We start from the raw sequence: 27,807 nt of genomic DNA, 5'->3' as shown, positions 1-27,807 counted from the left end.
AAAAGGAAGACCTCAAATCTGGTAGAGGCAGAGAACACAAAGGACTGGCAGCAGGAGCTCAATCTCTTGGAACCTAGGAGAGACATAGACCTCTAAGAAAGCTTACCAGGCCCCGGGAAAGGAGATAAGACTTTCAAAGAGATAATAAAGGATTTGACCTTTAACTCCTGGCTACCCGTGTGTTGATTACTAAACTGAAAAGAAGACTGCTCCCAGAGACCCCAAGAAACTGAACCTAGAAGAACTGCACTATATAATGCTCTTTTGAAGGTAAATGCCACAAAGGCATCTGTAAATCCCCAATACCTAGGACATAATAAATATTTGTTGTTGAATGAATGATACTTTACATTTTTCTATGTTTAATACTTAAGGGGTAAATAATAATAATTTTGACTTAAAAAAGAAAGCATATGTTTATCTTGAGACATCTGTTTCTGAAGCTTCCTACTTACATGACCTGTGGTGAGTCACTTAAATTTCTTGAGCCTCGATTTCATGGGATCATAGATTAAGAGTTTGAAAATACCCTAGTAATAATTGATTGAAAACACATTTTATAGATGTTGAAATTAAATATTAGAGAAGTTAAGTAATTTTCCTAGCATCACACAATGAGGAAACGTTTCAGATAGAATTTAAAATTCAGATGATCATGCTTGCAAGTTTATTGTTCTAGCCACCAAACCAGGTTGCCTCTCATCATTTATAAAAATGAGGGGAAGGACTAGATATTCTCTGAGCTCCCTTCAATCTATGATCTTGTGAGCGCGAATTTAGGGTTAGACCAAAGACGCAAAGGCTCATTTAAGAAACCTGAGTTTAAGCAATTTGGAACTATGTTCAAAAAGTTATCAAACTGTGCATACCCTTTGATCCAGCAATGTTACTATTGAGCTTATATCCCAAAGAGATTTTAAAGGAGGAAAAGGGGCCTATATGTGCAAGAATGTTTGTGGCAGCCCTTTTTGTAGTGGCTAGAAACTGGAAACTGAGTGGATGCCCATCAATTGGACAATGGCTGAATAAATTGTGGTATATGAATATTATTGTTGTATAAGAAATGACCAGTGGGGGCGGAGCCAAGATGGAGGAGAAGGCACATGCGACTTTCTAAACTCTTCTCCTACCCTCTTTATCAATATTATATCGAGCCTCAAAAATAGTCTTGACTGCTACAATTCATAAAGATAAGAAGTAGAACAACTCACCGGCCGAAGAAAATCTGCAGTCTCGCCAAAAAAGGTTTATTCCGGGGCCAGGGGGGAGATCGGCGCAGACTGGGAGAGAAATTAGGTTCCGAGAAGAGCCTCAAACCGAAAGTGAGAGCACAGATCTCAGCAAAGTCCCAAACCCAACCCCATCGGGGCTTTTCCTTGGGATTTTAAACCTCACGGCGGGAGGGCCCAGGTTAGCCTCTAATCTGGGCCAGTGGGGTTTTGGGGCCCAAACTTTTCAGGGCCAATTTGCATCGGGGAAATGTTGGGGCGAACTTCCGGGCAGACTTCGAGAACGGTCTGCAGTCATTTTAATACCCACAGCCCCACAAAAGGCTCTGGCCGGGGGAGTCCTCACCTTAGTCTCTAGCCTGGGAACTCCCACAGCCCAACTGGACACCCCAAATCGCCCTGCTGAATCCACCCCTGTTGGGGGAAGGAAAACTCCCCAAACTCCCATCCCGGTCGAAACGTTTACATCTCCCTTTTGCAGAAAACTGGAACCCCTTGCCCTGGGAGGCCAACCCAAAGGGCTTTAAAACATAAAAAAATGAAAAATCAACACTTCTATCAGAAAAAAGCAGGTCAACAAACCTGAAAGGACTAAAGGAACAGGCAAACAAACCCCAAAAATTACCTTTCCCTTTATATCTCTAAAAGAACCATTAAAATCTCAAAAAAATTAAAAAAATGGGAAAAAAAAAATCAAAAAAAACAACCTTCCAAGAAAAGTAAAAAAATTCCCAAAAGTCAAGGAAAAAAAATTGAAAAAAAAAAATCTCAGGAAAGAAATTTGAAAAAAAGAAAAAAAACTCCAAAAAAGAAAATCGGGAAAAAAAAAAAACACAAAAAATTAAATGAAAAAAAAAATTCCCACAAGCAAAAAAAAATTAAAACTCAATTGGACAATAAGAAAAATTAAAAAACTAATGAAAAAAAAATTTTTAAAAAAAACAACAAAAAAAACTAAATTCATTAACACAAAATCATCAAAAACAAAAAACAAACTGGAAAAAACATAATTATCTACCCAAAAATGAAACAAAAAATCTAAGAAAATCAATTATTGACTTTTCAAAAAGTAAACCTAAACTATTTTACAAAATCATCAAAAAACTCCCAATTAAAAATTAAGGTAAAAAAGGCAAAAAATTTAAACCTCAAAAAACCCTAAAAAAACCCCAAAAAATTAAAAATTTAAAACTATCAATTAAAAAAAAATTTTACAACAGCCAAAAAACCATTTAAAAAATACAAAAATACCCAAAATCCTTCCTTACATTAAAAAAAGAAAACCAAATTTATTCCAAGGCACAAAACGGGATCACCAAAAAAACTACCCACTAACTACATTTTTCAAGGGAAAAATGGAAACAAATAAAAAGAATTCCATTTTTTTTCTAAAAAAACCAAACAAACAAAAATTTATTTAAACCAAAAATAAAAAAAAGGTAAAAAATTCAAATTATTTTTTGTATTACAAAAAAAACATTATAAATTGTACAAAAAAAAAAAAATAGAAAAAGGGAATGGCAAAAATGGGAAAAAATAAAAAAACCATCCCAAAAATAAAAACATCAATTTCAGGGAAAAAAGGGAAACATTTAAATTTCCTCAAAGTTACCAAAAAAAATAAGCTTTATTTAAAAAATTCCTCCCTCATTAAAAAGGGGAAAAAAAAAAAAAAATAAAAAAAAAAAAAATTAAAAAAAAAAATAAACTCATAAATATAAAAATTCAAAAAAAGGGTTGGGGAGGCAAAAAAAAAAAGCAAATCTTTTTAATGGCAAAAAATTAACTAACCTAAAAAGGGAAACTCCCCAAAAACAAAACTATCAAAAATCAAACCCCAAATATTTTTACAAAAACACATTTAAACAAAACAAAGAAAAAGGAAAAAAATGGGACAAAACATTATCTTCAGGTGGAAAAAAATCCCATCCCTATCTCAAATCAAGAAAAGCAAAATCTTTAAAAGAGGAAAGGAAGGAAACACATCCCAAAGGGTAAACATAAACAACGGGAAAAACAAAAAAATAAAAAAGGCATCCACCCAAAAAAGTTAAAATTAAGAAAAATAGAAACAAAAAAACAAATCTCAACCTTCACCTTCAAATTAACAAATCAAACCACAAAACAAATAAAAAAAAAAATCTTTAAAAATTATATAAAACTTTAGAAAAGAAAAAAAAAGGAATAACTTTCTTCCAATTATGAACCTATTAAAAAATTGACAAATTACAAAAACTAAAAAAAATGCAAAAACAGAAATAGAAAATTTTTTTAATCTTTAAAACCCTTAACTTTGCCAAAAAAGAAAAAAAAATTAAAAAAATTTTAAAAAAAAAAAAAAAACACAAAAAACCAAGTAAAAACCCCCAAATTAATAAATTTTAACTTTGAATTCTTAATAAAAAGAAAGAAAAAAAAGGGGCCCAAAAAAAAAAAAAAAAAACCCCCAACAAATATAAAGAAAAAAAGGAGAAATTTATAAAAAAAAAAAAACAAAATAAAACTTTGGTTCTATAAAAGAAAAAAAGAAATAAGCCAAAACTTTAAAAAAAAAAAAAAGGGGGGGCAAAAAGAAAAAACTTTCCACCAAGAAAAGGAAAAAAAACAAAATTATTTTCTCAACTTTATCCAATAAATTTGAACCTAATGAAATAACACTCCAAAAAACTTCCCAACAACAGAAAAGGAATTGGAAAACCCTTAGAAAAAGAAAAAAACAATTAACAACTCCCAAAAAAAACCCAAAAATGGATTTACATGAATTTCCCAAAAAAAGCAACCCCTCTTTATAAATTAGAAAAAAAGGAAAAATCACCAAACCCCTTCAACACAAATGGACATACCTAAACCGGTATTGCAAAAAAAAATATAAAATCTCCTAGAAAAAATTTAAATAAATTTACAAAAGACTACAAAAATCATCCCCAGAAAACACAATCAAGAATTTAACCAAATCACTTTAATTTAGAAAACTTCAATATAATTTAATAATCAAATTCAAAACCAATCATCTCGTCAAAAAACATTTCAAAATCCCTCCACCAAAAAACCAAAAGGAAAAAACTTTTTCCCTTAATCAAGCATCTTTTCCATCATAACATCGAATAAAAACGCCCCCCGTCAGTAAACAAATTCCCACTACCGTTACAAAAGGGGCGCCCCAATGGCGGAAAAAATCAAAAAAAAAAAACAAAGGAAAACACTCTTTGCACGATGGGGCAAAAACCCCAAATTCTACTAAAATTTTAAAAAATACAACTTTGCAAATTGCCAAATCCCAAAGTCTCAGCATTCTTAAACACTAACAAAATCCAACATGATTACAAAAAATTCCCCAATAAATTAAAAAGGAACTATCCCCAAGGGAAAATCAAAACTTTAGGCAAATTAACCACCAACAAATTAATCATCAACCAATTGAAAAAAAAAAGGGAAGCCAAAATAAAAAAAACAAATTACCTTAAACAACATTTTTGCGCACCAATAACTAAAACTTTTTTGCCTAAAAAATAACAAAAATTCAAGGAAAAAACAAAAATAAAAATCAAAATTAAGAAAAAAACAAATAAGGTGGCAAACGCCAGTAAAAAAAGGCGATTCCAAAACCATTTTAGGCCCAAAAACATTACATAAAAACAAAACAATAACAAACCCCCTATCGCAAACCCAAAACCTCATTTTAAAAAACTGTTTAAAAAATTGCGGGAAAATTGGAAACTAATATGGCGAAACTGGCATTGGTCCCATAACACCTACCCAAGATAAGGTCAAAATGGGTTCGGACCAGGAAAAGAATGAATTATTAATAAAATTAGAGGAACACAGGATGTTTACCTCTCAGACCTGTGGAAGGGGAATTTATGCCAAGAAGAACAATTATTACTGATCACAAAATAGAAAATTTCATTATACCAAACTGAAAAGTTTTTGTACAAACAAACTAATGCAGACAGATTAGAAGGGAAAAACTGGGAAAATATTTTTACAAAGGTTCATAAGGCCTATTTCCAAAATAATAGAGAATTAACTCTAATTTATAAAAATCAACCATTCTCAATTGAAAAATGGTCGGAATGAAAGACAATTCTCAGATGAAGAAATTGAAACTATTTCTATCAATGAAAAGATGTCCGTCATTATTAATTGAGAAAGAAATTAAGACAACTCTAAGATACCACTACACACCTGTCAGATTGGCAAGATGACAGGAAAAATAATGAGATTGTTGAGGGGATGGAAAACTGGGAATTGATGCATTTTGGTGGGTTTGGAACGAATCCAACCATTTGGAGAGTAGTTTAATATCTCAAAAAGATCAAACTTGCATACCCGTCCAGCAGTTTACAATTATATCCCAAAGAGATCATAAAGAGGAAAAGGGACCTGTAGTCCAAGTTTTATCCGCCCCATGGTAGAAACTGGAAACTAGTGAAGCCCATCAGTTGGGAGAATGGCTGAATAAATTTGGTATATGAATATTATGGAAATTATTGTTCTGTAAATGACCAACAGGATATTTCAGAAAGGCCTGGAGGAAACAAACTGATGCTGGTGAAATGAGCAGGAAAGGGATCATTATATACTTAACAAAATACTTATATGAATTTTGATGGACCAGGCCATCCTCAGCAACGAGATCAACCAAATCATTTCCAATGGAGCAGTAAGGAACTGAACCAGCTACGCCCAGAGAAAGAACTCTAGGAGATGACTAAAAACCATTACATTGAATTCCCAATCCCTGTATTTTTGATTTCCTTCACAAGCTAATTGTACAATATTTCAGAGTCTGATTCTTTTTGTACAGCAAAATAACAGTTTGGTAATGTATACTTATTGTGTATCTAATTTATATTTTAATATATTTAACATCTACTGGTCATCCTGCCATCTGGGGGAGGGGGTGGGGAGTAAGAGGTGAAAAATTGGAACAAGAGGTTTGGCAATTGTTAATGCTGTAAAGTTACCCATACATATAACCTGCTAATAAAAGGCTATTAAATAAAAAAATAAGAAAAAGAAAAGAAATGACCAGTGGAATAATTTCAGAAAGGCTTGAAGAGACTTACATGAACTGATGCTGAGTGAAATGAGTAGGACCAGGAGATCATTATATACTTCAACAACAATACTAAATGATGATCAATTCTGATGGACGTGGCCCTCTTCAGCAATGAGATGAACCAAATCAGTTCCAATAGATCAGTAATGAATCAGTAACCAGCAATACCCAGTGAAAGAACTCTGGGGGAAGGACGGGAAAAGATGGAACAAAAGGTTTTGCAATTGTCAGTGCTGAAAAATTACCCATGCATATATCTTGTAAATAAAAAGCTATAATAAAATTTTTTTAAAAAAAAAGAAACCTGAGGTTATGTAATATATTTCCTTTCTTTAACTAAAGAGGAAAACAAAAAACAAGAGAAGTCAAGTCCTTTTGACCAAGGGATTTTTTTGAAAGTGGCAAAACTGGACTAAAATACAGGATTCCTGATTCCTGATGACCTAAAGGTCAGAGAATCAGAGGAAAGGAAAACACAAAGAAATCCCTACAGAGAAAGATTTGTGAGAAAAAAAAAACAATCATATATTTATTCCTCTCTAGTCTATCTCTACAGGTATGGGACTGCATTGGATCATCTACTGATAGGAGATTCATTAAAATGTAATCATATTTACTGACAGAGAGTGAAATGAGCATAACCAGGAGAACATTGTGCATAGTAACATCAACATCATGCAATGAAGAACTGTGGATGACTTAGCTCTTCTCAGCATTATAATGATCCAAGACAACCCCAAAGGACTCATGATGAAAAATGCAATCTGCTTCCAGAGAAAGAACTGATGGTGTCTGAATACAGACTGAAGCAATGTTTTCTCTCCCTTCCTTCCTTCCTTCCTTCCTTCCTTCCTTCCTTCCTTCCTTCCTCCCTTCTTTCCTCCTTTATTCTTGGTTTCTTGCACAAAATGACTAATGTGGAAATCCTTACATGATTTCCCATACGTATTTGCTTACCATTTTCAGGTAATGTTAAGGACCATGTCTAAGTGTGAAGGATCAGGTCAATTCTCTAAGAACCCCCACAGCTATGAATCAGAACACCCCTGAAGGAATTGCAAATCAGCCTTTACTGACAGAGATGTTGCTTGTGAATTGGGAATGAAATAAATTGGAGACAAAAGGAGAGAAGTCAGAGAATGCAACTGTTTCCCAGTCTCCTTGTATTGTTGTCATCCTCTCACATGAAGGGATCTATTCTGCTGGTCAGAAATAGATCCCTAGCAGCCACTAGCAAGTGGTTCCTATAACAAATGGCGCCCAACGTGGGGCACAAGAAAACACAAGAAACAAAGAATCAGCAGTGCTCCAGAGCTGTTCATGAGTAGGATCCTCCCAGCAGAGATAACCTGCAGGGAAGGAAAGGGAGAAGAGACACAGTAAGGCTTTTTCAGTCAGGATAATTAAAATGGGCCAACATATCAAAGAAGCGAGCCAGAAGACTTATGAGAGACTTATGAAAAATGCCTATTCTAACTACAATTCTACTTCTCCTTTTGTCAGAAAGTTTGCCTTCATGATGGACTGCTATGATGTTAGAGAAAATTTCATCGCACAAGATTCAACAGCTATAGCAGTGTCTCACCCTGTGACGATCCAGAGGAACAGGATGGAAAAAGACTTTGATAGTGCTGTTTGCATTCCTCAGCAAGCAGACTCAGATAACAGCTGCTTCACAATATTGGACAAACTTACTGACCATGCTGTTGGGGGAAAATAATCATCTTCTCATAAAACAAAAAACAGGGTCAGAATTAGATGCCCAGCAGCCACTAGCAGATTGCTCACAAACAACACAAGAGAATAGAATTTGGAACTCAAAACCATAAAAACACACCCAAATATTTAAAATGGTCTTTACGTGTATTTTCTCTTAAAAAACCCAATATGTTAAAAAAGAAAATCGATATGCTCTAATTTGACCAAAGAGTAACAATGAGTGTGATGACTTGTTACATGTTGTGATGTGTTACCAACCTGTGAGAGGTGGTTGTTATTAGCACAGTTCAAACCTCCAGTGAAGATCATGTTTGGCATGACTGGTCTGGGGAAATCCAGAACAAAATCTGACCTCAGGAGCCAGATGGATCCATGGCTCAAAACATCTGCTATTCTCAAATCTCTCTGAAGGAGTTCTGATGCCAATCTTGCAAAAGGTGAAAAAAACAAATGGCATGCCACAGACTGGGGAAAAGTATACAGAATGTTTTTCACCCGCTGCAGGAAGGTCATATGATCAGTGTTTTCAGTGAATGTCCTTGGAATATAGGAGAATGGATTAGGACACTGAGTGCCTACAGCTGTGAAATCACATGGCATTCCCCGGAAGAAATACACAGCTGGAATGGTGAGATACTGAGCCAGGACAGCTCCACAAGGATTCACAGGATCAGTCAAAACAGCGTCATAGTGGGTCTGCTCCAGGGATTCCATCAGTTCCTTATTAGATACTAAATCAGTGCAAAATCTAAAATGCATATCAGCATACATCTTCATGCCCAGTGCCATTTCCAAGAATCGTTGTAGGAAAGGTTTTGATTCAAAGAGGAAATCAGAAGAGATCTGCCTCTCCTGAAAGTGTTCCTTGCTGAAAGTGACTGGAAAGGTCTTCAAAGTGTAGAATGGTCCCTCTCTGATCTGCAAGGACAGCTCTGGGGCAGGACAAGACTATCATGGCCTCTCAGCCCAAGCTCCTGTATGATTTCACGCATGCTGAGCCAAGGGCTGCCATCCATGGGGATCACCAGCAGCTTTCCCCCTTTGACAAACTCCAGGCAGGCAGCACAGAGAGCCAGCCTCAGCAGAACCCAGGGCCAAGAGTGGAACTCTTTGGCCATCTCTGCAAAGTCCAGGATCTCAAGGAAGAAGTATGGTCTTTAAACTCTGCTTTGTTCGCTTTTACAGTCTGGCAGTTTTGTGCTTTGTCTTTATTAAGGTTTTGAGGTTGAACTTTTACTTTGTTAAACATATAATTGACCTTTTTAGGTTAATGATTAAACATGGGTAGATATTTCTTTTTCTTCTCTATGACAAAAATGATCCTCATTTTCTAAGAATTTCTAAGAAATTCTAAGAATTTCTAATTCTTTAGCTAGGAATGGGATCATGGGGTCATGCAAGGAACATCATTTAAAGAAGAGAAAACTTGGACTCAGAGGCCTTAGGAGATTTGTTAAGAGTCAAATAGGCAGTAAATAGCCAGAGCAAGATTTCAATCCAGATTTTATAACTCATCTCAAAGCCAAGGCTCTTTCTATTCTATTAAGTTCTTTTTTAGATCAGAGCCCTTTAAAGTCATGAAAAGGTTGTGCCTGAGGAATATCTCAGCTGCTCAATAGAAAAAGCCAAATACTTTTAAAGGGGGAATCCTTTTTTTTTTTTTTTGTTTTGCTGAGGCAATTGGGTTGAGTGACTTGCCTAGGGTCAAGGGGGAATCCTTCTTGAAAGCTATAAAGACAACTGGTTTAGTTCCTGAAGCCAGCAACCTGTTGTGAGCTTTATGGTGTTGTTTATGTATGTTGATAAAGCCCAGGTGCTGACCTGTACACTAATACTGCTTCAGCTAGTTTATGGTCCAACTTTGACCCTTGTGTACTTGCCCCTCTTTGATGAACTTCTCTGTACTCTGTAGACATACTCAATTATACACATAGTCTCCCTTTTATTGTAACCTGAGCTTCCTGAGGTCAGGAGCCATGTTTTTGTTATCCTTTGTACCATCAACCCTAGTGTAGTACCTAGCAGAGTAAATTCTAGTGGACACTTGCTGACTCCCTGACACTGCATAGGTGCTTAAAGGACAGAGACTGAGGCAGGGGCAGAGCCACATGGGCTCTTTTACTGAGACGTCCAGAACTTTTAAGGAAAGTGCAAAATCCACGATGAAAGTGCCTTGGATTCAGCAAATATATACATGGCTGGACAAATACAAATAAAAATATTCTGTGAAGAATATCTTGACCTGACTTCTTCACAGGCAAAAAACACATGGATTCTTCTTATGGAGGGAGCTCTCCTTAGCTGTTCACACAATGCACATCTAGCACTTAGTAAGGGCTTACTAAATGCTTATTGATTGACTTACAGTCATTCTCCCGCTCTTTCTGAATAAACTTCTCGGATTGTTCTCTGTCCTAGATGCAATCCCTATCCCTAGATAAATTGCTTCTCTATTTCATGTGAAGACGGTGTATTTTAAAATCTGCCGGAGTCACGAATTCAGGTTAGGGAAAAATCGTCAGTCTTTATTCTCAGTGAAGAAAGATCGGAGGTGGAAGAGAATCGGCGATAGCAATGTGTGCAGCTGAGTCAAGAAGCTAGCTAGACCAGCAGCCACCCGACCAGCAGCTACCAGCATAGAACCCAGGCCCAATCTCTCCCAGCTTCTCTTCCTGTCTCTCTGCCTTCACCCACCAAAATCGTCATTTCCTATACAACACATCAGGACTTGCACAGAGAGTGGGTGGGGGCCATTCTTTCTCCAAGCATGTATATTAATAGAGTATAGTCCAATTACTATTTAGCCTCACGTGCTTGGGACCTCGGTGCATCAACTCAAGCCTCAGCTCATTACAATTTCACTGTAATGATAAACTAGGAAACGTCCACACAGAAAGGATAGAAGAGGCTTTACAGCTCTGTTGAGGCTGCTGTTGGGAGTATTGAATCCATCCAGCACACCCCTCCCTTTCAATTGTGCTTTGAAGGGAAATTCCTATGCCTTCTCTACTGTTACATCTGAAGGGTAAAGATCCCAGTTCACTCACAGAAGGAATCAGTAAAGGAGGGGGATATTTCTCCCTGAATTCCAGTTCCTCTGCTTTTACCTTATAACTCTAGGCAATGGAACTTAGATCAAACTGAGGCAAGAAACAGTTATCACGATGGTGGGGAAGAGGAAGAAGTGGTAGACAATACTTAAATCTTACTCTCATCAGAACCGGCTCAATGAGGGAATAACCAGTTGGAGACAGGAATCTATTTGATCCTATAAGGAAGTAAAAAGGGATGGGAAGAATGGAGGGAATTGATGAAATGGAGGAATTGGGAGAAGCAGGGATCAGAAATAGAACACTGGTGAGGAGGGAAAGGGTGGGAGGAGGCTTCTTGTACAAAATGGCTAAAAGGGAAGTGTTTTACATGGTTGTACATGTAAAACCTCGATCTGATTGCTTACTGTTTCAGGGACGGGAGAGAGAGAGAGAGAGAGAGGAATGGATAGAATCTAGAACTCAAATTTTAAAAATATTAAAGATTTCTTTTAACATGTAATTGGAGAAACAACAAAATATGTATGTGTGTATATGTATGTATACACACATATACACATACGTATATTCATGATGTAGCACCTGCCTCTAAGGCTTCCTAGTTCCATGACCTGTAGCAAGTCACTTGAATTACATGAACTTGAATTTTATTTTGTTGTTATTGTTCAATGATTTTCAGTCATGTTCAACTCTGTGAACTCATTTAGAGTTTTCTTGGCAATGAAACTGGAATAGTTTGCCATTTCCTTCTTGAACTCATTTTACAGATGGAGAAACTGAGGCAAAGAGAGTGAAGTAACATTTCCAGCGTCACCCAGCTAATAGAATGAGTCTTCCTGAATCTAGATCTGGCATGTAGCTGCCCTCAGTTTTATAAGAAACTGCAGAGACCTTAGAAATCACTGAGTTCAGGCTCATCTTTATTTATTTATTTATTTTGCTGAGGCAATTGGGGTTAAGTGACTTGCCCAGGGTCACACAGCTAGGAAGTGTTAAGTGTCTGAAGTCAGATTTGAATTCAGGTCTTTCTGACTTCAGGGTTGGTGCTCTACCCACTGCGCCACCGAGCTGCCCAAGTTCAGGCTCATTTTACAGATGAGGATACCAAAGTCCAGTGTGTGGGTACCCCTGTCTATGTGAGCAAATGTTTGAATTTAATCCATGACTCAAAGTCCAGTATTCTACCCACCAAGCCAGGTTGCCTTTCATCATTTGTAAAATTATGGTCTCTGAAATCCCTTCAACCTATGACCAAAGCCCCAAAGACTCATTTAAGAAGCCCAGGTCTATGTATTCCTTCTCCCTCCTTTCACTAAAGAGAAAACTAAGCTGCAAAGAAGCGAGATCCCTCTAGCCGTGGCCACGCAGTTAGTCAATGGCACTATCAGATCTCCTGATTCCTAAGTCCCTGAAAAAGCAGTGAGAACATAAAGAAATCGGGACAAAAAGCGTTGGTACCAAAACCACTCAGATCAGTCCCTCCCCCTCATTCCAGCCCTAGAGTTCTGCCTAATTCAGAAAACCTCACGAAGCTGCGACGGCCATCTTCTCGGCACCTGCTGGGTTGCCAAACGTTTGGGGACTATTTAAAAATGGAACCAGATTTTCTATTAGAAACAGATGCTCCAATGAGCCCACTAGGTGTCACCTGAAATGTTGGCTAATGTGTCATACCAACCTGGGAGAGCTGCTTGGGAAGGGCACAGTTGATGCCCCCAATGAAGATCATATTGGGCATGACTGGTTTGGGATAATCCATCACAAAGTCTGTTCTGATGAGCCACACAGATCCATGACTTAGGACATCCACCATACTCAGGTCTCTCTGAAGGAGTTCGGAAGCTAGGCTTGCAAAGCGTTGCTTGTAGAAGTAGCACACCACACTCTGGGGCAAAGGGTATAGAATGTTCTTTACCCGCTGGAGGAACGTCATCCGGTCCGTGTTTTCTGTGGCCATTCTGGGGATATAGGAGGATGGGTCAGGGCACTGAGTGCTTTCAGTGTCTAAGCCACATGGAACTCCTCGCATGAAATAAACAGCTGGAAGGGACAGATACTGTGCCAGAATGGCTCCACAGGGAATAACTGGGTCAGTTAAAACGGCATCATAGTGGGTCTCTTCCAGGGATTTCATCAGTTCCTTGTTAGAGATCAAGTCTCTACAAAAGTTATGGTTGAGATCCATAATTTTCTTAAAGAGTACAGAGATGTCAAAAAATCTCTTCAGAAAAGGTTGCGGGTCAAATGCCAATTGTAAATTAGACACCATTAAATCTTGAAAATATTCCTTGTTGCAAGTGACTGGGAAGGTCTTCAGAGTGTAGTGCCGTCCTTCTCTGATCTGCTGGGAGAGCTCCGGGGCCACGACAGTTATTTCGTGGCCTCTCAGACTCAGCTCCTGAACCGCTTCCCGCAGGCTGAGCCAGTGGCTGCCATCCGTGGGGAACACCAGCAGCTTCCCTCCTTGGACAAAGCCCAGGCAGGCAGCACAGAGAGCCAGCCTCACCAGAGCCCAGGGGCATGATCGCAGCCCTCTGGCCATCTGGGCGAATCTAGGATCCCTGAGAAAGAGCAAGGTCTGCAGATTCTGCTGTCTGTTTTAAGAGCTGCGGGCTTTATCTACATGGGCATGGAAGCAATAAACTGAGACCCAAATTACAAAAGACATTGAACTTTTGCTTCTTCCCATATATAATTGACTTTCTTAGATTAATCATTAAAGAAATGCCAATATCTCTCTGTCCCTCTTCACCAATCTGTCTTCCTCTGGCCAAAAATATAACCCAACAAAACTTATTTGTATGGCAGAATCGCAGTCTCCAAGATTTCAAGATGGAAGGAGATTTAGAAATCATCTCATCCAAGTCTCCATTAAAAATAGTTACAGCTTTTTATTTTCAATATATATGTGTATATATGGATAATTTTTTACATTCACCCTTACAAAACTGTGTTCTAGCTTTTTTCCTTCCCTTCCCCTCCCCCAATTGGCAAACCCAATCCTCCATTTTACAGGAGAGAAAACTGCGTCCAAGGGAAGGGAAAGGATTTGGCCAGGAGTTTGGCTACTTTTGGCCAACTTGTCCCTCCAACCGGATCTGCCCCGTTTTTCCTATGAGTGGCCCACATAGCTTCCTTTTTGTTCTCTTATGATGTGGTTCCTGTTCCTGTCTGACTTGACTTTTCGGCTGCATGGCACACTGGCATCCCCTCTTTCTTTAGATTTCTCTCTCCCATTTTCTGTACTGTTTTCCTCCTCCTCCTCCTTCCTCTCTAACTTCCTCTTTGGCTATCTGAATTTTGTTCTTGAAAGATCCCCCCAAAGCCTGTTGAGTCATCTATGTTCAGCTCCAAAAGTAGAAAGGTCCTTCCTTTGTAGTTTGTTCTCCAAAAGTCTACAGAGTATGTCAGATCATTGCTGATTTCATCACTCCCATGGATTTAATTTAACATCCCATGGATGATTCTCAAACACATCTTCCTGCCCCCCTCTCTCTCGTCTCCAACACATCATGAGCTGAGAGTCTAGTAGACACATTGAACTCCATTTGTCCAAAACTTATCTTTACTTCTAAACTTCTCCCTTTTTCTATTTTCCCCAATACTGTAGATGGCAACACCATCCTCCCAGGATCCATGTATCCTCCGGGCCATCCTGGATCCCTTTCTTACTCCTCTCCTTGTCCAAGTTGCTGACAAGATCTGTTCTCACCTCTGTGGCATCTCTCCAATGTACCCCCTATTCTCCTCTGACCCTGTCCCCATTCTAGAGCAGGCTCATCACCTCATTCTTGGAGTAGTGCCATAGTTTACGGGGGGGGGGTCCCTGCCTCAAATCTCTCCTCACTTCAGTCCATCCTCCATTCAGCCACCAAAGGGATTTTCCTAATGTGCAAGACCACTAATCTCACCCCTGCTCCTCACTCAACAAACTTCAGTGGCTTTCTATTGCCTCTAGGACCAAATACAAAATGGTCTGCTTGGCATTCAAAGTCCTTTATAATCCAATTCCCCCCTTCCTTTCCAGCCTTCTTGCATAGTTCTCCCCATCAGGGACACGAGTCTCCTGGCTGTTCTTAAAACAAGACTCTCCATTTCTCAGGTCTCAGTTCTTCTCAAGGGATGTTTTCCTTGTTTGGGATGCTCTTCCTCCTCTGCTCTACCTACTAACCTCCCTGGTTTCCTTTAAGTTCCAACTATTACTGAAAACCTTCACTGATTGCTCTTAATTTTAGTTACACATTCTCTAATTATTTTCTATTTATCTTATAGAGAGCTTGTTTTGTGTTTATTTGCTTGCCTGTTGCTTCCCTATTCTTACACCTTATTTAAGGTCCTTAAAGGCAGGGACTGTCCCTTCTTTCTTTTTTTTATCCCCAGTGCTGCACACCATACCTGGAACAGAGCAAGTGCTTAATATTGATTTATTGCTCACTTACTTGATAGATTATGAAGGGATGATGTGATTACGTGACATGACTCAAGAGTCTGCCCCTTCGTGTCTCCTCACACAAGCATTTCTTTCTGCCTTCTTGGTCAGAAACAAACCCAGAGTTGTAATTCAGTGTTTTAGAGGAAGATTTGAGCCTTTCTGCCTCATACGCAGAAGTTTAGCAAGTGTGTGAAGAACTGAACTGAACTGGAATTGGAATTAGCACTGAAGCTGCTTAGCCTACCTCACATTGAGCTCTTCTCAACCAAAATCTTTGGCTTCTGGTGATGGCTTCCCCAGCCTGCCAATGACTCAGGCTCACCTTCTCAGAGTTAGCTTTGACCCTTCCCTCTCCTTCACATCCCACATTCAATCAGTTGGGAACTTGCCAATGCTGCCTCATCAACAACTCTCTCATCTGTTCTCTTCTTTCTACCTAGAGCCCATGTCCTAATTTCTGCCTTCATCTCCTCTTGTCTAGACTACTTCAAAATCCGTGATCTCTGCTGTTCTTCCAGTCTCTTCCCATTCAATCTGATCCAACACAGCATTTGGTCATCCCCTATTCTGTCTGAGGTACCATGTCGGGCCTTGCGGCCACGAGCACAAAAAAGAGATCATCCTCACGTATTCTTCTAGGAGAACTGCACGTGCGTCCAGACAAGCACACACAAAGTACATAGGCAGAGAAAGGGGGCAACTGGGGAGACTTTGAGTTACAGATGTCAATTGACCTGGGCTTTGAGTCAGGATTCCACAAGGCTGAAGTAAGGGTGGAGGGCATCCGCACATAGCAAGCAGAAGGAGAAAAGGCATGGAGGATGCAGATGCTGTTTGTCCGTAGTCTTCTCTATTGGGTATTTCCATAAGCTCTATTCCCCTCACTGTCCTTTTTTTTTTTGTTTGCAATTTCATCAGACCTCAATCTCCATTCAGAAGCCCAATGTTGTGACTTTGACAGCATTAAATTATAGAATCTCACAGCTTCAAGGGAGCTGAAAAAGCATCCCTGAAAAATAATCATATTAGTAAATAGTAACAGTAAGCTAGCACTTAGCAGTGCTTTAAGTGGAAAAGTCCTTCAGAGATATTTTGTCATCTTATCCTCACAACAACCTTGGGATTGTTCTTACAGATGAGAAAACTGAGGCCTGAGAGAGTTTAGGTGACTTTCCCAAGATTTCACTGCAAATGCCTTCCTGACCTATGGAATAGCCCCAAGCCTGACATATAATCCTTGCTGATTAAGAAGTGGCCCATGGGTTTCAATAGGAATTCTGTTCTGTGATGGGAGGGACTGCCCTCAGAGGCAATGGGTGACTGGATGTCAGAAAGGAAATAGGATTGTTTCTCAAGAGACTCAGAAGAGTGATTTATAAATGGGTGAGTGGGCAAGGCTGGGTGCAACACGCACCCGTGAAGAAATGACCAGTTAAAACTCAGATCTACTGAAGGACTTCGGATTGAAGCCTTCCTGCCTTGGTCCACTTTTTGGACCAATCTGGATGAAAGTCTGGCATTTTCAAGCAGGAAGAAAAGCATCAACATAATAGACATAATCCTGGCCGGGGGATGGGGCATGGAATGGGGGGAAGGGAACGGGGGGAAGGGAAGAGGGACAGAGGGTTGTAAAGGGGAATAATAGGAAAGGGAACTGGCAAGGTGCTGCATGTAACACATGCTGACTAAGCCTCTGGTGAATTATGAATGCTTATTTCCTCCCTGTATCCCCCGACATTCCCTGAGAAATGAGAGGGCTTTGAGCAGCTTCCTGCTGAGCTGCCTCCAGCTTGAAATGGAGGAGCCTCGGATTCAAGGATTTCCCAGAGCAACCAGCACTGGGTCCTTTTCTCAAATAAGAGGCACACTCAGCATTTGCTGAGTGAACGAATGCCTGAAAACACCACCCTCCAAGTGCTCCTTTGAGAGCATCACCCTCCAAGGGCTCCTTAGGTTAAGACTTTGGTTAGCTCCAACCCATGTTCAGTTATCTGAGAGAGCAAATCTTCAAAAGAAGGCATGATTATGAAATGGCAACAAAGTCCCTGAGTCATCGTAGGCTTTGGAATATCTGTACTTTTCCACTGGGCACATTGATTGAACTTCCATGGTCCATCCCAGCATGGAGTGCACTTGTTTGCCTTTTATCAAATATTTGCTGGAAGATCTATTTCCACATGTAAATCTGGGTTCCAGATCTGAAACTCTGACTAAAGTGCACAACCATGGCAGAGTCTCTACAAACTAGAACACACATACATGGAGAGACAGACAGACAGACATAGAGAGAGAAGGGAGAGAGAGAAACAGAAAGAGAGAGAGAGAGACACAGAGAGGAGATAAACAGAGAGACACACACAGAGACAGAGAGAGAAAGAGAGATAGAGACAGAGACAGAGAGACAAAGACAGAGAGACAGAGACAGAGAAAAGAGAGAGACAGAGAGACAAACAGAGAGAGACAGAGAGACAAACAGAGAGAGACAGAGAGAGAGAGAGCACTTGATTGCAGAACGTCCTTTCGTGGGAGGGTATAGAATGAGGGCTGGGATTTAGTTTTGTCTCAGGGTCCCAGTACCTAACACAGTGACTGCACATAGTGGATACCAAATTAATGCTAATTGAATTGAACACTTGTTGAGCATGAGCACAACAGAAGACCCGAACACATGGCATTGAGGGGCCACATATATTATGCTGCAGAGTTGCTGAGAAGCAAGGCTGACCAGTGTTATTATTTCCAGCTTATATCTGGCGACACTGAGGTGCAGAGAAGTAGAGCCAGTTGTCCCTGACCACCAAGTGAAGACCAGGTTGCGATTCTCACCCAGGGATTAGCAGCCTCAGCACTAGCTCTCTCTCTGCTAGAGCACCTCCCATGCATCACTGCCTCCCCTATAAGATTCACCTTCTACTTCTAGAATATAAGAAAGAGCTGGAAAACAAATGGGACGTGTTGTTAGTTGCTGGACGATTGGCTATAATTCCCAGGGAATCAATGGCCAAAAAATGCTGGATCAGAACTAAATGAAGCATGAATGAGATCCCATGGGCACGTGAGACTCAACGTGACTCCCCCAAATTCCTCCTTCTTTCTACCTACAATTGCAAATCAACCTTATGAGCCCCTATGGCTCTAGGGTTCTGTCGACCATTTGGTGGTCATCATATTAGTGGTAAGGATCAGTGGGCAAGAGGCGGTACAAGAGGTGTCATCCAGGAAGGGGGCCCCAAAGAGAAGGTGGGCCACTCTTTGGTGAGAAGCTCTGATCGCCAGTGGATCACCTAGAAGCTGTTCTGGTGCTGCTGAAGGATGAGAAGACCTAAAGAAAGGTCTTGCAGTGAAACAGCAGCAGGAAAGAAGAGCTGGAAAAGCGCCCTCCTGCATGATGCCTCGGGGAAGGAAGAGAGTGATCTGATCCATCGGCAGGAAAGTGTGGCACAGACCTCCAGAGAGGATCAAAGCACAGTCTTCTCTCTCCTATTTCCAATAACAGAGCAAACTCATCTGGCGTCCTACCACTGCCCTCCCCACTACACTGGAAGGTCCAATATCGTCAGCGCCTTGCACGCAGGGAGAGCTTTTCTTGGATTTTCACATCTCGAAGACCCATTTATGTTTTGAGTGCAGGAGCCACGTTCCTTTTACCTTTATATCCACACCCTTTCTGCTGACCTCTAGTCCCACCTTTTCAGCTGCCTATATGACATCATGAACTGGAAATCCCAAAGACACAAACTCAGAATGTCCAAAATGGAAGGAATTCTCTCCCCCGTCCTCAAAGTCTCGCTAAACTTTCCTTGTACTATCAAGGCTACCAACATTTTGTCTCCAAGCACCCAGACTGAAATCCAGGTGTCATCCTCAGCTTCTCACTCTCTTATTCATCTCTCCCCCTTTACCAACTGATCACCAAGTCCTCTTAGTCCTACCTCAGAAGCATCTTATGGCTACGTCCCTTCCCTCTGGCACTGCCACCCCGATGGAGGCATCACCACACTCAAAGCCCTTCATCACTAGCCCCCCACCTTGCCAGTCTTCCTACATCTTACTCCCTGCCACATGCTTTTGGCTCTAATGGCTCGGAGCCCCCGTTTCCCAAGATTTCCTCTGGCGTCCCCCCTGCCTCTGACGTTCTCCTTCCGCCACTCCACCCACTAACCTCCCTGGTTGTGCACACACATGGCAATCCATCTCAGGGACCGTGCAGTTTTCTAGGCTGCCTGCCCACCCTGCCTGGGATTCTCTTCCTCCTCCTCCCCTCTGGCTCCCGGCTCCTCCAGCTTCCTTCCAATTTCCATTAAAATGCTCACTTCTACCAGCCCCTTGTCCTTTTCTGCTGGTGCCTTCCATCTGTTGGTGCTCTTCATTGTCTCCTGTTGGTATCTTATTTGCATCCATTTGTTTCCATGCTGCATCCTCTCATTAGACTGGGAGCTCCTTGAGGGCAGGGATTGGTCTTTGGGCTTTCTTTGCACGGTGTCTGACATATAATAGGCCCTTCACAAATCTTTGTGAACTTGACCTGATATCACCTTGAGAGTCCAAGACAGCGCCTTCTACAGAGTGAAATTTAATCAATGAACAATGGGCACTGACTGGCCACTCCACTCCACTATCACGTGTGGCGCCATGATAAGTACTTCCATGTTGGTTTCTCCTACATCCTTATCATCCTCTTCCCCCATAAAATGAGTAGTAACAATGACTGGACAAAGGCTCAGAAACTGTCCTCCACACACTTTGTGACCCTGGATAAGTCACTGAAAATCTCTTCCTCTCAGTAGTCTCATCTGAAAAGAACCAAGGTCCACTTAGATCAAGTGGAAGATTTCTTTCTATTTTTGATAAACTTTGAATGCAGAGTGAAACATTTTTTTTAGCTTTCTTTTCGTGTGTGTGTGTGTGTGTGTGTGTGTGTATTTTCTTTTGCAAGATGGCTAAAATGTGACAATTTGGAACGATGCCCAAAGAGCTAACAAACTGTGCATACTCTTTGATCCATCAGTGTTACTACTGGGTCTGTGTCCCAGAGAGATAAGGAGGAAAAGGGCCCCCATGTGCAACAATGTCTGTGGCAGCCCATTCATAGTGGTGAGAAACTGGAAACTGAGTGGATGCCCATCAGTTGGAGAATGGCCAAATAAATTGTGGTCTAGGAATGTTATGAAATATTACTGTTCTGTAAGGAACGATCAGCAGAATGATTTCAGAAAGACCTGGAGAGACTTACATGAACTGATGTGCCTTCTCTTCCTTCCTTGCTTCCTTCCCTCCCTCCTTCCCTTCCTTCCTTCCTTCTTTCCTTCCCTCCCTTCCTTTTGTCCTCCTCCCTTTCTCTGTCTTTCCCTTCCTCCCTCCCTCCTTTCCTTTCTTTCCTTGTTTCTTTACTCCTTTATTCCTTCCTTCCTTCCTCCTTCTCCCTCACTCCTCCAGTGAATGTCCTGGCTGTTTCCTTAGTTGGATATGACATCCCCTTTTCTATTGGAATACAGTCAGTCAGTCCATCCTCTGGGTCAGCAGACCAGGGTCTCCTCTGTCCAGAACAGCAACAGACTGGTTGGCTGATTCAGTGACGGGGAAAAGCGCCAGCCACTATTTCATTTCAATACATGTCAGAAGCAGCCAATCAACACCGACCAGACGTGCATCCAGGACAGGGTCCTAGGCAGGGTTAAGGGAAATTTTCTACAATGGACCACAAAAGAATCAGCGTGCGTGCAAGCCCAGTGCGTGCTCTGCTTGGGGCCAGCAGGGAAGCCATGGGAATGATGGGTGGGGCTGAGAACCAGCCCACAGAACCCTGGGAACCCACGCACATGAGGGCTTAGCTGTTAGCAAGCTTGGGCAGAAGAGCCCAAGAAAACAAAGTTCACCAACCTGTAGCAGCCTTTTCTTTGGTTTGCAGTTTATCCCTCCGATGAAGGCCATGTTGGGCATGATGGGCCTGGGATACTCGAACACAAAATCGTATCTCAGCAGCCAGATGGATTCTTGTCTATAGAGGGCCGATAGGCTCACCTCTTTCTTTAGGAAGTCAGATGCGATCTTGAGGTACTTTGTGTACAAGTCCTTGAAGACGAGGTTCTCTAAGTCATTCACCAGGAAGTTGATCACTCTCTGCCCGAAGGTCATGTAATGAGAAAAGGCAGTGTAGCACCTGGGGATGAAAGCCACGGGGTTCGGGGTCCTGCTCATCGTGTGCTCCAAAGCACAGGGAAAGCCTCGAAAAAAGTACACAGAAGGTAAAGACAAATGATCAGCCAGGATCAGGCCACAAGGCATGGCGGGGTCGGTGAAGAGGGCGTCGAACTTGCTTTCTTCGAGGTACCTGATGGTCTCCCTATCCTTCAGCAGGCTGTCACAGTTGAAGAATAGCATGTCAATAAGCAGCCGATTATTTCTGTACTCAACCCAGGCTTTGCCCAGGAAAGATCTCTCTGCAAAGAGATTGTGGCTAAATGTCTGGACGCGTTTATTCAGCTCCTCCTGGGAGTAGGAGACCGGGTAGAGTTTTCTTTTGTAGAATTTTGATTCTTTGATGAGCAAATTGACTTCTGGCACGAGGACCACAGTTTCATGGCCCTTCTTACTGAGCTCTTCAGTCACATCCCGCATGCTGAGCCAATGACTCCCATCTTGAGGGAAAACCAGGAGTTTCTTACTTTCAGCAAGGCCCCAGAATGTTAAGCAGAAAAGGCTTCCTATTCTCCAATACAAGGGGAGAAAGCTGGGAGGCCTCATCTTGGAAATAAAGATAATTCTCTCTTCCCTTTCTTCTCTCTTCCCTTTCCACAAAATTCTGGAGGAGTCTGATCTCCAAGTGAGCCTAAGGGCACAGACTAATATTTGCTTTTGATCGGGTATGCAGAGTCCTATTGGTAAACATGGACCTCACCTGAAATGAATGTGCCACATTTCAACACCCACAGAGGCTGTCGGTAAGCCTTCACCGCAGGGAGTGCTTCCAATGCTGAGTCACAGGGCTCTGTCCCCAGCCTTGGCTGGGCAACCCCTTAAGGACAAAGACCATACACGAGGCGTCTGACATCTTTGTGATGGATATAAAACCAGTTGGAGTGGCTACTATGCTGGATGGCAACCAAGTATTGTTTTCTTAAAGATGATTTGGTTTTGGTTAAAAAAAAATTGAGAAATTCATCAGTGGAAGAAATTGGGTGCCTGACAAACAGAGGAAAATGTCTTTCTCCCTTTCTGCACTCTGCAAGGTGCTGCCACTAGTTTCCTACTGGAAATCATTTGATAGATACTCCTTGGAATCATTTGTTAGAGGTGAGCCTCTCCCTCCAGAGCCTTCCAAGCTATCATTTCCCTAGCTGAGTTTTCTGGGTAGAGACAGACCTTTGAGCAGCTTGACTTTTCCTGTTTTCAGATTCACTGGGAAATTTTCTACAATGGACCACAAAAGAATCAGCGTGCGTGCAAGCCCAGCCCGTGCTCTGCTTGGGGCCAGCAGGGAAGCCATGGGAATGATGGGTGGGGCTGAGAACCAGCCCACAGAACCCTGGGAACCCACGCACATGAGGGCTTAGCTGTCAGCAAGCCTGGACTAGTGAGACTGAAGGAGCCACCTGGCCCCCGATCCCTTATTCTCCCACTGTTGTTGGGTCTCCCATAAATCATTTCATTCCAGCGTCACCGTTCAGCCCCGTGGGACAGGCAGGGCTCTGGGTACCCTTTGGGTTTGTTGATTGTTGACTACAAAGTTTAAAGCATTGGGTAGATGCTGTCTTGGTCCTGGAGGGAAGCAGAGAAAATGGCCCTCTCTACCCTTGCTGTAGAAGTGGGGGCCATGGCTTAAGAATACATGCACACTGTCAGCTGGGGTCTGTCTTGGTTTCTTTCATGGCTCTGCTCCCCCTTTGATTTTACTCCCAGGTGGGAAAACCCCTTCTGCCAATGTAGGCTGGTACCTTCTTTGCCATCTCCAGCTCTAAGAAGTCCAGTGCCTCGCCCAGGGCCACACAACCCCGGTGTGATGGAGACAGGACTTGAATCCAGATCCCTCCTGGCTCCCAGGCTGGCTTGCTACACATGATGGCTCTCTGCCCCTCATCACAAACCCCATCTCCTTTTTTCTGTGTTTTCAGCTTTCCCCATACAACGACCAACCAAGCAAGCTCCGCATCCTCTGCCAGACAGGCAGCTCCTCATAGGGCCAGGGCGCAAGCTCTCCCAGCTCTGTGGGTGGAAGCGCGCCCGCCGGCCACTTCTCACCCTCCCTTTTACAGAGCCTTCCTCTCCACTCCTCGCTCTCCGCTCCCCACTCCCCGCATTCACCTGGCTGCCCACTGTAGGAGAGAGGCTTTCTCTCAAGCCATTTCCTCTAATCCTAGGTGTATTATGAAACGCACTTAGAAGCTTGATTCTGAGATTCTCACCCAATCGAGATTGGTTTGAGCCTTGACAGACTAGTTAACAGGATGAATGAATGATCCTTTAAAGCTTAGAATCCCTGCTGAACTTCACAACAACCCTCACAAGTCAAAGCCTTAGATAAAACTGTTCCCATTTTACAGGAAAGGAAATTGAGTTTATGAGCAATGAAATGGCCTTCCCTGAGGTGATGTGGCTGTCCAATGTTGGGGCAGAACTTAAACCCAAGGCTCAGAGCTGAGCATCCACCCCTTTCTGCCACACAAACCTGGATTAAGAGGAGGGGCTGGGAATTTCACAGAAAAAAATGGTGCCATTTCCCCCCCTCTCCATCATGCTATAGTTTGCAGTCCTGAGGCTTGCCAAGAATCTGAGTCCTTCAAAGTTGAGTTAAGCATGGGAGCCCTGAATTAGCTAAGCTGGGGAGCAAGAAAGGAACCCTGGGGCCATCAAGTCCAAATGCTGATTTTACACACGAGGAAACTGAGACCCAGAAAGGGGATGAACATTGCCAAGGCTTCCAGGACCCATACTTCAAACCTAGGATTTCGAAAGCTCAGGGATGGCTCACAGTCTCTCCAAGTTTGAGAAACTGAGCTTCTGCGGACAAAAATAATCCCACGATGGGCCAGTCCTCCAGAGGGCATACTGAACCTCGGGTTAGAGGACCATGGATCAAAACCAGGAAAGGATTTCAGCATCTCTCCAATCCCACCCCCTCCTTTTACAGATGGGGAAAATGAGGCTCAGTCTTCTCTGCACTTAAAGTGACTTGCCCCAAATTACACAGATAAGAGTGGGAGACGTAAACTGAGTGGAAGATAAAATGGAAGATAAGTCACTCAACGGGTCAGTGGCTGAGCCGGGACAGAACCCAATCTCCGGACTCCCAGGTTGGCCCCTTCTGCTTCCATTCACCTCTGCTAGCCTCGTTTCCTATTCGTGAGACAGCTCCATAATCACAAGCAAATGTGGTGATAAATCCGAGAGGCAGGGGAGCGGAGTGGGCTGGCTTGGGTGTCTGGCCACTCTGGGCTCCACGCTTGCCTCTGAGCTGTCGCTCGGGGAGTGACTTTAGGGAATGAGTGAAAGCCGGTGAAGCCCTCAGGAAGCCCAGCGTCCCTCCTGGAAGCGCTGGGGCTCCGGCAACAAGCCGGAGCAATACAATACTGGCCCTCCTGAAGGGTTTGTTCTAATGGGAAGCTGGCAGCTATGGGGAACAGAGGCCGGGGAGTGATCCGAGTCCCTTGGGGCCCTGGCAACTTCCCCAAGCTGTTAGTTTTAGGGCTGGTTCTGAGAAAGGGAAAGGAGCTCCTGATGCCCCTGAGTCCCAGGATAGAGAAGTTTTCAGGCATCGGAATCAGAGAACAATCAGATCTTTGTGGTTCTCAGGTTTTGTCTTTCATTAAGTATTGCCTAATTGCCCAATTTGGGGCGGCTGGAATGCACAGTGGGTAGGATGCTGAGTCTGGAGGCAAGAGGACTCATCTGTAGAATGGGGATAACAATCGCTCTTCCCCCCCCCCCCCCAGACTCAAAGATCGACAACACAGGAAATATCTGTCAAGTGTTTTGCACACCTCATTAGTGTGCGCCCCCCCCACAGCAGACTTTCACCTCTTTTAGCACCCCCAGAATTGAGCATAGTGCTTTGCACACAGTAGGCATCTAATAAATGTCTGTTGATTGATTGAAATCTTAACTACTTTGCCCATCACTAAGATTATGATGGTTTTTGAGGAAATTCTAACAACTGTGAGCTGAAGGCTTTTAGAAAGCCTTCCTCCCCCTCCTCCTCCTCCTCCTCCTCTCCCCCCCCCCAAAGCCAGCCAGCTTGGACCAGAGAAGGCGACTCACCTCAGACAGGGGCTTGGACTCATGGCAGGTGATGCCGCCAACAAACACCATGTTGGGCATCAAGGGCTTGGGGTAGTCGAAGACAAAGTCTGTCCTCAGCAGCCAGATGTCCGTATCTCTGTAGAGCTCCTTCACGGTCAGGGGTCTTTGCAAGATGTCGCCGGCAATGTTCACGGGGGTTTGGAGGAAAAGGGAGCACAGGGACACCTCCTGCAGGTAGTGGACATAGTTCTGGAGCCGCTCCGCGAAGGTCATGGACTCTGAGAGCCCGGACATCCCTCGCGGGACGTAGGACGGGGGGCTGGGGCACTGCGCGGCCTCCTCCAGGAAGTGGCAGAACAGGCCCCTCGTGAAGGCCACGGACGGCAGCGAGAAGTACTTGGCCACAACGAAGCCGCACTGGTCGAAAGGGTCGAAGAAGATGGCGTCGAACGCGCTCTCCCTGATGAAGCGCAGCAGCTCGGCGTTCTGGAACAGGCTCCTGCAGTTTGAAAAAAGATACTCGAAGAGCACGGTGGTGTTCGGGTTGCTCAGGGCCGAGGACAGGTCTTTGGGGATGTCGTCCCACTGGTTGTCCGCGAACCTGCGGAAGACCCGGTTGTAGTCCTCCAGCGTGTAGGACGGCTTGTAGGTCCTCACGGGGTACGGCACCGAGCTGCCCAGCCGCCAGCTCACCTCGGGGATGACCATGGTCACCTCGTGCCCGCTCCGGTGCAGCTTCTCCACCACCATGCCCATGCTGAGCCAGTGGCTCCCGTCCATGGGCAGCACCAGCAGCTTGCCCGCCTCGGCCGCGCCGCCGGCCAGCAGGAGCCAGGTCCAGAGCGGAAGGAGGCCGCGAGGCTGCGGGAGACAAGCCATGAGCACCCGGAGCACGGCGGGAGCCTGCGGCCGGCCGTGGGGCTTCTGAGCCCTGAAAGGGAGTGGAGAGAAGGCTGCTCAAAGGAAGGGAGGGTGCCGTCCACGCGGATGGCGTTAGTCAATGTTTGACTAATCGCATGTGCTAATCAGGGCGCACTCACAAATAGCCTTTAATCATCCGAGGAGGAGCAGCTCCAGCCCCGGGCTGGATCACAGTCCACGAAGCCCTCCGGCTCCCTCAGGCATTGGGCAACGCGCAGCTCAGCGCCTCGAGGCGGCTCCGCCGGGCTTTCCAAAGGGCAAAGCGCATGGAAATGCGGGGAGGGGGCGCAGCGGGATGGAGCGGCCTTGCCCCGGGTGTGTCGGCAGCCAGCCAGCAGGTATCAAGCCCGGGCTGGGCGCCAGGCTCTGGGCCAAGGCGTGATTCAAAGAGAGGCAGAAGCCAGCCCGGCCTCCGGGAACTCCCATTCTGGCGGAGGAGACCCGAGGATGTCAAGCAAGAGAATTTGGAGATGACCCACGGGGAGGGCAGGACCAGAGAAGGCCTCTGGGAGGAGGTGGGATGTTAGCTGGGGCTTGAAGCCGGCCAGAGGAGGCCAGAGGCAGGGATGAGGAGGGAGAGCGCTCGGGCAGCCCCAGGATCGGAGGGTCACGGCAGGGAAAAGGGGCCACAAGATGAGCTGGGAAGGGGAGAAGCCTGCCCGTACACGCGTGGGTGTGCATGCACAGGGAGTGCGGGTGCCCGCGTGTGGGGACGGGGGCACTCACACGCGTGTGCTAACGGGGCTGCGCTGCCGGGGACGGCGGGGACGGGCTGCTCTGCTTGCGCTGCCCGACCCCGTGGGCGCCCTTCTGTACGTGTGTCTGTGTGGGCACATGTGAGAGCGCCTGAGCCTGGCCGGGGCACCTTCAGCGCGCCCAGCTCAGCTCGTCTAGAAATGACCGCAGGGGGAAGGAGGCAGGAGTTACACTTGGGAAGAGTCCAAAGAAATAAAGGAAAGAAATACAATCGCTGACGCGCATTATCAGCAAAACGAATCCAATGACAATCTTGAGTAACACCGGGTTCAACTTTAGCCCAAAGTCCTTTTTGTTGTAGAAATACTTCATGGTCTATGGAAGCGGCGGCAGAAATCACTGCCGGGGCACCAGCAGTTACCTAACCATCTGTGAAATGGGCCCAATCCTACTTGAGGAGAG

General features: G+C 43.7%; 1 protein-coding gene across 3 annotated transcripts in view; it reads right to left on the bottom strand.

Annotated features, from left to right (window-relative positions):
• Positions 1 to 26,932, bottom strand: part of LOC100919527 (UDP-glucuronosyltransferase 1-6) — a 69,508-nt gene extending 42,576 nt beyond the window's left edge. The window contains exon 1 of one of the 3 annotated variants that reach the window (XM_031968281.1): positions 25,747 to 26,932. In XM_031968281.1, coding sequence (XP_031824141.1) covers positions 25,747 to 26,607 — 861 coding nt within the window. In that variant the 5' untranslated portion in view covers positions 26,608 to 26,932. Of the gene's footprint in view, positions 1 to 12,738; positions 13,718 to 21,372; positions 22,333 to 25,746 lie in introns of those variants that run through there. The other 2 variants (XM_031968280.1, XM_031968278.1) reach the window with 2 other exon arrangements.
• Between the last annotated feature and the right edge of the window lie 875 nt (positions 26,933 to 27,807).

The sequence above is a fragment of the Sarcophilus harrisii genome, chromosome 4 (assembly GCF_902635505.1).
Source record: "Sarcophilus harrisii chromosome 4, mSarHar1.11, whole genome shotgun sequence".
Taxonomy (NCBI): Eukaryota; Metazoa; Chordata; class Mammalia; order Dasyuromorphia; family Dasyuridae; genus Sarcophilus; species Sarcophilus harrisii.
Note: the sequence above shows the minus strand (reverse complement) of the source record. Positions and strands in the feature narration are given on the sequence as shown.